The sequence below is a fragment of the Puntigrus tetrazona genome, chromosome 6 (assembly GCF_018831695.1).
Source record: "Puntigrus tetrazona isolate hp1 chromosome 6, ASM1883169v1, whole genome shotgun sequence".
Taxonomy (NCBI): Eukaryota; Metazoa; Chordata; class Actinopteri; order Cypriniformes; family Cyprinidae; genus Puntigrus; species Puntigrus tetrazona.
The window spans coordinates 3,311,176-3,321,149 of NC_056704.1; the positions used below are offsets into that span (position 1 = coordinate 3,311,176).

Genomic DNA, 9,974 nt, shown 5'->3' on the forward strand with positions numbered 1-9,974 from the left:
TTTTTTTTAATATATATTAATGACCCTAGATGATAAATCCATTCGCTGGAGTATATTTGTAGCAGTAGCAAACAATACATTGTGTATTACAAAAAACATGTATGCCAAAAATCATGTAAATATCACGTTCATGAAGATATTTTGCTAATTTCCTACTGTAAATATATCAAAACTAGATTTTTGATTAATATGCTTTGCAAATAACTTTTTGTAAAAAATATATTTCAATATTTAGATTTTTTAGGTTTTTTGCAACCTCAGATTACAGATTTCAAATAATTGTATCCTAACAAACAATACGCCAATGGAAAGCTTAAGTTTAGGTAGGGATCTGTACATGGTCACGGGGAAAAAAGCCTAATAAACAGACACTATGATAGTAATATGCATGCCAACTAGTCAACAGTGGGAACTGGACTTTAAAATAAAGTGTTACCATTCTATTATTTAATATATTCATTTTAATATTTTGGGAACGTTTGAGTAATAAAGTCATCCTGCACACTCCCGAGGGTTCATATGCAGTAAAACAAAGAACAATTGCAAAGCAGCTCCCTGGCATTGTGGCTGTAACATTTACATTTGCATTCAAACTTAAGTGCATAAATCTCACGTGGAACCACACAAGTTTGTCATCAGCCCACATGACTTGTTTAGCAAATTTTTGGAGTCACGTGATAAGCACAACCAGTGCTTCCACTTGTTTTTTTTTATAATTTGCGCGGGATCTTCTCTTCGCTGGACTGTGCGTGACAGATAAGCGGAGGGCCAACTGGAGTCAGAGCAGAGAGGCCCACTTTGTACCGTACATGAGCTCTTAAAACACTTCTGTCAAACGTCAAACAGGCACAGGAAGAAAATACTCTCACAAAGTCATATTTGTCTTCCAGTTCTCTGAGTTATAATTCTCATATATTGTATAAACAGTGCTTGGTGTGGTAGCACGGTTATATGTTGTGTATACAGAGCCTCATGTGTGTATGTGCGGCTCATGATTCACTGGAGGTTGAGACGATTGGGCGTGTTTGTTCCCAGAAGAGAGATCCGGCTCTCCTGTTTCACACGTAAGACAAACACATAACCCTATTCATTGTTACTGCATGTTTAATCTGTAAACTAGATCCAAAGCAGCAGACTGGATAAGAAGATTAGCCTGACTGCATCGAAAATATGTAGTTTGGTTCCACTGTATTGAAAGTAGAGCAATAGGAGTCAACCGTTTGGACATGCTTGACTGAATAGTTTTCTCATGATCTTGAAGATTTAAAGGATTTGGTTTAAATTAGTTTTGCTGACATAATTGTGGGAGGCATTTAAGTATGTTGGAAATGTTTGGCAGGTTAGATACCTGAAGAAAAAAAAAATGCTATCTGGGAAGAGATGTGACAAAGTTATTCAAATATACTAGTTTTATGATTTTGATCACTGTATGTGAAAAAGGACAAGCTTTTCAGAAAACATTACCAGTGGCTAATTTGGATTGGTTTTGATAAATTAATAAAAAATACTCCTGAAGTTCAAGCTTTAACCGAAAGTCCCACAATAAATATAAATTGACTTATGAGCAAAATAGTTAAAACAATTAAACTTTAGTAGTTTCCAGTGGTTGTTTAAACCGTTCACCATAGTGTAAACTAGTAATAGTGATTATACATACACTAATGCTGACTATTTTTGCATACCTGTGAAAACCCTTCTTCCGTTTTCTCTTAGCAACAATGTTGACATAACATGGTTGCCAACTTATCACAATAATACCGCTTGTCAGCTGTGAAGTTTCAGGCAAGGCTCAGTGTCGATCATACAAAAATATACTTTGAGACAAGGAAACAAAAACAATTTTTGGCAGATTTATTTAGCATTTTTATTGAAAAGGTTGACCCAATAAAAAGGAAAAATTTTATTTGATGGAATGTAGGTTTATAACAGAACATTTTCCATATTTAAGTCGGGCATGAGTTATCTTGCTTCGTTGTGCAAGGGTCAGCAAGCCCTCAAATTTAATACTCCTCTCCTTCTTCATCCTCTTCTCCAACGCTGTCTGTTCCCACCTCTTCGTAATCCTTCTCCAGGGCAGCCATGTCTTCTCTGGCCTCTGAGAACTCACCTTCTTCCATTCCTTCACCCACATACCAATGAACGAAAGCTCTCTTGGCATACATCAGATCGAACTTGTGATCCAGACGAGCCCAGGCTTCAGCGATGGCTGTGGTGTTGCTCAGCATACATACAGCTCGCTGCACCTTCGCCAGGTCTCCTCCAGGAACCACGGTTGGGGGCTGGTAGTTGATGCCAACCTTGAAACCAGTGGGACACCAGTCCACAAACTGGATGCTACGCTTGGTCTTGATGGTGGCGATGGCAGAGTTGACGTCTTTGGGCACCACATCTCCACGGTACAGCAGACAGCAGGCCATGTACTTGCCGTGACGAGGGTCGCACTTCACCATCTGATTGGCTGGTTCGAAGCAAGCGTTGGTGATGTCAGCAACAGACAACTGCTCATGGTAGGCTTTTTCTGCGGAGATCACTGGAGCGTAGGTGGCCAGAGGGAAGTGGATACGCGGATATGGCACCAGGTTGGTTTGGAACTCGGTCAGATCTACATTCAGGGCTCCGTCGAAACGCAGGGATGCTGTGATGGAGGAAACGATCTGCCCGATCAGCCTGTTGAGGTTTGTGTAGGTGGGACGCTCGATGTCAAGGTTTCTACGGCAGATATCGTAGATGGCCTCGTTGTCCACCATGAAGGCACAGTCGGAGTGCTCAAGGGTGGTGTGGGTGGTGAGGATGGAGTTGTAGGGCTCCACCACCGCAGTGGACACTTGAGGAGCTGGATAGACAGCAAACTCAAGTTTTGACTTCTTTCCGTAGTCAACAGAGAGCCTTTCCATTAGGAGGGAGGTGAACCCAGAGCCAGTGCCTCCACCAAAACTGTGGAAGATCAGGAAGCCCTGGAGTCCAGTGCACTGATCAGCCTGCAAACAAAATAGAAGGTTTAGATAGACAATACAATTGTAACTATATTAATAACTAAATTCACTGATATTTTATTACTTGGTGATCAATATGTTTTGCGATAAATGTATATGTTGTGAACTTCCTAACATCTAGTTTACAGAGAAGACTTTAGCTATAAGTCTTACCAGCTTGCGAGTCCTGTCCAGCACCAGATCAATGATCTCCTTGCCAATGGTGTAGTGACCACGGGCATAGTTGTTAGCAGCATCTTCCTTACCGGTGATTAACTGCTCAGGGTGGAACAGCTGGCGATAAGTACCGGTGCGCACCTCATCTGAAAAAGAGGATTTTTTTAACTGCAAGATAACCAAAAATGCCTAAAAAAGGTTTTCCAAAGTTCAAAATCTTACAACTGGAAAAAATAAAATAAAAATTGATTCATAAAATTACCAATGACAGTGGGCTCCAGATCGACAAATACTGCTCTTGGGACATGTTTTCCAGCACCAGTCTCACTGAAGAAGGTGTTGAAGGAGTCGTCGCCGCCTCCGATGGTTTTGTCACTGGGCATCTGACCGTCTGGCTGGATCCCATGCTCCAGGCAATACAACTCCCAGCATGCATTGCCCATCTGGGCTCCGGCTTGGCCGACGTGCATGGAAATACATTCACGCTGTAGAAAGGGGAATTAGAAGGGGGGAAATGGTTAGCAACAGCTAACTTGGGAGAAACTAATATTTGAGATCAGGTCAGTGAAATGCCTATTTGTGATTGTTTCATTAAAAAAAATACAAATAAATAAAAGCAAGCATAAAGCACATATACGTTAACCCCAGCACAGCGGTCACGGTAAATGTTTCTACGTGCACACATTACATCTATAAAAGGAAATGGGGCAGAGTAATAGGGCAGGATGTTTACCCTTTTCATATGTAAAGCCATTGAATGGTGCCTTTGTTTGAATGCATTGGCAGTATGTTTTTTCACTGTAACATCACAAATTCCAAACAAGGTATGTAATAGCTAGGGACTTTCCTTTAATTGAAAATGTGATGTGTCAGAAACAAAGTATTGCCTAAGATGACCGGTTTCCAAAAGATCAATTGGTCAGCATATGAATCAATACCCATTACCCGCTCCCAACCAGCTACACCGCAGCTGTTCCAGTCGTTTTTATCTGCATGACTGCATAAATGCTGACTAAGTTTAACGTTTAGGGAGAGTGTAAAATACACCCATTTAGCTTTTCTATTCTCAACCATACGCTGAACGCCAAATGCTCATTTTGAAATATGAAACCCAGAATTTAAGCATTTGAGTAAGACTGTGACTAATAACTGTAGAGTGGGGGAAAAGGCCCAAAGGGCAGGGCCGGTCCCTTCCCCCACCCAACGTGTAGGCTACCACCCAGTTTTCTGTATTATTCAGTGACAAGAAAGGAGTAGACGAAAAAGGCGCGATATCGGATCTCGCGCCTTAACCGGAGACTTTTATCCTCGTCTTTGAAATTCTGACGTGTCTGCTCCTCCACCCTCTCGAGCATCTAACAAAATAATCACGCTGTAGCATTTGTAACTTCAATACCACTTCCGAATAGGTATTATATGCGTCTCATGAGGACGTTTATCAATTTTATAAACGAATCGTTTCGGCTTTTGCTGCGTTTTCTTTGTTCTGCGCGTCTTTAGAAAGTGCGCCAGACTTCCCAAAGCTCCTGCCGTTGAGCGTGCGCGCGCCCGCGCATTTGTCTCGCGACCGCCCAAGCCCTTTTTACGCACATTTAAACGTCACCAAACGGTGAAATTAAACGAATTAACGGATTCGGTGCTGTATTTAAGCCAACTAGCCGCTTTACATTTTAAACAAAACGCATTAACGTCATTTCGTACTAAACACGTACGTCTCGAGCTGTAACAGCACGGTTTCCTCGCAGAAAATAATCGTCTGTGCTATTTACTGAAAATAGAGGCTAGGTTAAAGCTTACCATTTTGTCAGATTTTCCTTCAGACCGACGTTAAGGGCTCGGAGAATGAAGGCAGGATTGCTGCGGAAGGGGTCAGGCTATGTTTATATAGCGGCGCGCGACCGGATGAAGGAGAGGCGGGGCTCTGGCTGCACTCTGGCGGGAGCGGCAGTTAGCGGACACGAGGAAGAAGAGGCGGGAACATTGGGCGGAACTTGATGTGTGAAGCGAACCATTCAGGAGTGGATGGAAAATGCGCAGTAAGTCAAGGAAGGGGGGGTTCAATGTAAACTGTAATAAAATAAAATAAAATAAAATAAAAAATAATAATAGCAATTTAAACCCTACCTAGATATTGGACACTAAGTGAAGCTCTTTTTATTAGCCTGCATATATTTAATAATATCCGCTATCACCACACTGGACATAGACAGATGTTAGGATCAATTTCAGCCAGATTTAAAAGGTTTTAAATGTAATTTTGTGAACAATTTATTTAAAGAAAATTTTACTCTATCGTCCATTATTTAATTTGTGAAACACAAACAGCTGATTTTTTTAAAAATTATATTTGATAAAGTTGTTTTCAATGTAATGCGAATGTAAAGCGAATAACCTCTGTACAGGGAATGTAAAGTAAATGCTTACGGTCAAACTTACAAATAAAACAACTAAACACCGCAATATAAGTATCATACATGAGGTTTTTAAACTCAGGGGAGTGCTTAGAGTCTGGTCTGTAAGTTTAGAAAAAAAACTTAAAATGTAATATTGAATAATAAGATTGAAAGTGAGTTGGAAATAACATAATAGAAAATAAATATTTCACAAATAAGTTTTTACTATTTTAATGTAACCTTTTTCACAGTATAAATGGGGTATTTATACAACATATATATACAGTTGCATTTAAAATTTTAACACACAAGAATCATTGAAGTCTGAAAACCCCCGTATAGCTCCATTCTTTTCTCTTAGCTTAGCTTTTTTGCTATGTCACACTGTAAGCAAGCACAATAGTGTTAAAGACATTTAATGTTACAGCAACGTTCACAAAACCTGTTGCCTTCACATAATAATATAAAACTGCAGTTGATTTTAAAAAATAGGCTTCCTTTTTGAATGGCACCTAAAGGACAGATCGTTTCTGAAACTTGGTATCTTTAAAGTTGCTAAAAGAGTATTTGCTATACAAGATATTTCATTAGGTCTGAAAGCATGTTGCAACCTCACTAGGCCTAACTGATATATGTCGTGTGTCTAGATCTGCTCTGCATTAAACCTGGAAGATGGTATTGTACCATAGGTTCCCATCAAACACACTGACTGCAGTCATGCTTTTAATGCTCTCGTTCTTTTCTCACACAAGATTTTGTGGCTTAGATAAGTCTAAATGTTTAGAGAAGGACTCAGCAGAGAATGTCTGGAATGCCTGGTTGGGCTGTTGGTTTTTTTAAGTGGAGGGCAGTAGGCCTACATTTGTGTCAGCATATGAGAGAAAAGAAGCTATGAAAGGGCCTAGTTCAATTTATATTATATTTATGCTACTGAATTTGAGAGACCATAAAAAGTCATTTGGTTTTAGAGGAAAAGTCTATATTCTTTCCGAGTCAGAGAGGGTGGAGGCAGATTTGTTTAAAAAAAGTTCAATAAAAAGAGCTGTATGTATAATGAGCTGTTAAGTACTTGCTTTGCATCCAAATAGTTGATCTTCAATGTAAATTAGACAATTGTTTGTGGAATTTACCTTCTCAAAAAACCCTTCTTTAAAAGAATGGCTAGGAATAACAAAAAGGATTGCTACAAACATTTCAAATAACCTACAGTATATTAAAAGAAATCTAGGAAATCATTTTACCAATTTACACATTTTTTAAATACAAAATATGACCAGGAAGTAATGTCAATTATGATTTTACATAAACTACACAATCAAAACAAGGTTTTGTATAAAAAAAGAATAAAATCTTTAGGTATTATATGAAATGCACTTAGATTTTTTTTAATGTTGGTTGAAAATAATTTACAATAAAACCACTTGTACAAACAAGTTGATTATACTTACAAAATTATTTTTTTTTTATTTATATTTAGGAATAGATGGACATTTTTACAGCTCAGAGTGTTTTATGATTTACCGTTACACATCAGCATTGAAAGACTTGTCTAAAATTATAAAGGGGCATTTTATGTAATTCAACAGTTGATATGTTTTAAATTTTAATTTGGTAAAACAACTTCAAGTCTGTGCAAGGGCATCTCAGGCATGCTGAAACAGACTAGACTGACTCATTATCTAAAAGCATGCAAATTGTGATAGAATGTAAAACTTTCTTTGTTTGCTTCCATGGCACCCTTTCAGTGTGTTCCCCATTTGCATTCTCTAAGTCTTCAGGCAGCCGAATTACAAAGATATTACACAAGCCGTCTTCAGGTGGCACATGAGCACCTAATCTTTTATTCTTACCCCAGAGCGCTTAAACCAAGAGAACGAAAGCTGTTAGCACTGTGGTTAGCGTGGCAACATTTAAAACATTTAGTGGCTATAGTAACTGTCATTAGTAACTGGTTGTCTTATTTGCTGATGAACTAAGTTTTATGACAGCCAACTCAGTGAAACAGACAAACAACTAAAAAGTCATCACAATAACCTTTATGGTCTGTCGCATGCAATTGGTGGTTGGCCTTATGAGACATGTGAAAGATTTGCTCATATTCATACACTGAACACACAAAAAACACTTCTAATGTCAATAACCATTATCAGTAAAATATGAAGGGAAAAATATAAATTACATATCAAATACAGCTTTCAAATTAGCAAATTAGCATAAAACAATATTTTGTTACAGTGAAAATACTGTTGTGAAAGCTATCTGTGATGTTTCTTGACAAGTTTTATAGGGATTCCTTTAATACTCCTCTCCTTCTTCCTCTCCCTCTTCTCCAACGCTGTCTGTTCCCACCTCTTCGTAATCCTTCTCCAGGGCAGCCATGTCTTCTCTGGCCTCTGAGAACTCACCTTCTTCCATTCCTTCACCCACATACCAATGAACGAAAGCTCTCTTGGCATACATCAGATCGAACTTGTGATCCAGACGAGCCCAGGCTTCAGCGATGGCTGTGGTGTTGCTCAGCATACATACAGCTCGCTGCACCTTCGCCAGGTCTCCTCCAGGAACCACGGTTGGGGGCTGGTAGTTGATGCCAACCTTGAAACCAGTGGGACACCAGTCCACAAATTGTATGGTCCGCTTGGTCTTGATGGTGGCGATGGCAGAGTTTACGTCTTTGGGCACCACATCTCCACGGTACAGCAGACAGCAGGCCATGTACTTGCCGTGGATTTAGGGTCGCACTTCACCATCTGATTGGCTGGTTCGAAGCAAGCGTTGGTGATTTCTGCAACAGACAACTGCTCATGGTAGGCTTTTTCTGCGGAGATCACTGGAGCGTAGGTGGCCAGAGGGAAGTGGATACGCGGATATGGCACCAGGTTGGTTTGGAACTCGGTCAGATCTACATTCAGGGCTCCGTCGAAACGCAGGGATGCTGTGATGGAGGAAACGATCTGCCCGATCAGCCTGTTGAGGTTTGTGTAGGTGGGACGCTCGATGTCAAGGTTTCTACGGCAGATATCGTAGATGGCCTCGTTGTCCACCATGAAGGCACAGTCGGAGTGCTCAAGGGTGGTGTGGGTGGTAAGGATGGAGTTGTAGGGCTCCACCACTGCAGTGGACACTTGAGGAGCTGGATAAATGGCAAATTCCAATTTTGACTTCTTTCCGTAGTCAACAGAGAGCCTTTCCATTAGGAGGGAGGTGAACCCAGAGCCAGTGCCTCCACCAAAACTGTGGAAGATCAGGAAGCCCTGGAGCCCAGTGCACTGATCGGCCTGCAGGATTACATGAGTTATTTCTACAATCACTAGCATGGATTGTTCTGCTGTAGACCCTAATGAAAAACCCAAGATAAACTCAATTTCGAATCCCAAGATTGTCTTACCAGCTTGCGAGTCCTATCCAGCACCAGATCAATGATCTCCTTGCCAATGGTGTAGTGACCACGAGCGTAGTTGTTGGCAGCATCTTCTTTACCAGTGATCAGTTGTTCGGGGTGGAACAGCTGGCGGTAAGTACCTGTACGCACCTCATCTGGAAAAACAAATTGTGTCATATAGTCACGTCAGATTACTCTTGATTTGTTGTATCGAAGACATTTCTTTACTGTATAATTCAATTATACAAGAGAATCAGTTTCACTACCAATGACAGTTGGCTCCAGATCAACAAAGACAGCTCTAGGAACATGCTTTCCAGCACCAGTCTCACTGAAGAAGGTGTTAAAGGAATCATCGCCCCCACCAATCGTTTTATCACTTGGCATCTGACCATCTGGCTGGATCCCATGCTCTAGGCAATACAGCTCCCAGCATGCATTGCCCATTTGCACACCTGCCTGGCCGACATGGACTGAGATGCACTCACGCTAGGGTGTAAATCAGACGTATATTTAAACCTATTAAATGTGAATGTCTCTTGGGAAAAAGCTTCCTATTTCAAAAACTAAAAACAGTCAAAATTTTAACAAATAAACTGTTGACAATTTACATGAAGACAAATACCCTTCATTAAAAATCAAGTACATTGTTCAGTATTATAAATAATGCATCAGACGAATACATAATTTAAAACATCCTACCATTGTAGAACTTTCCTATGTCCGACGTCAAGAGTCTGGTTGAGAAATGTTGTGTATGTTCTCTGTGACAATATCGTCACTATATAAAGAGCAAGCTGATGCCACGGTAACATGGTTTGTTGTTGGCAACTTAAAGGGTTAAGTGCAATTATGCGAATGTCAATCATAAATGACCATGGTGCACTAAACAAACAGACCTAGTCACGCCCCAGTGCTTTTTGTTTCCTTCAAAAGACACTCTAACAGGCCAACACTCATTCGGTCACCCACAGCCATTAATATTTAACCCAGCACCGGTTATTAGGTGAGGTTTATTATATGACCAATGTAAGAGCCATCTAAAAACTT

General features: G+C 40.2%; 1 protein-coding gene and 1 pseudogene across 1 annotated transcript; both read right to left on the bottom strand.

Annotated features, from left to right (window-relative positions):
- Positions 1 to 1,839: 1,839 nt before the first annotated feature.
- tuba8l4 (tubulin, alpha 8 like 4) lies at positions 1,840 to 5,104 on the bottom strand. The gene is made up of 4 exons (XM_043242533.1): positions 4,947 to 5,104; positions 3,412 to 3,634; positions 3,147 to 3,295; positions 1,840 to 2,978 (listed from the first exon to the last, which is right to left on the bottom strand). Exons 1-4 carry the CDS (start codon positions 4,947 to 4,949, stop codon positions 2,001 to 2,003), a joined length of 1,353 nt encoding a protein of 450 aa, XP_043098468.1. The 5' UTR covers positions 4,950 to 5,104; the 3' UTR covers positions 1,840 to 2,000.
- A 2,250-nt stretch (positions 5,105 to 7,354) lies between these two features.
- On the bottom strand, positions 7,355 to 9,725 carry LOC122347342 (annotated as a pseudogene).
- Between the last annotated feature and the right edge of the window lie 249 nt (positions 9,726 to 9,974).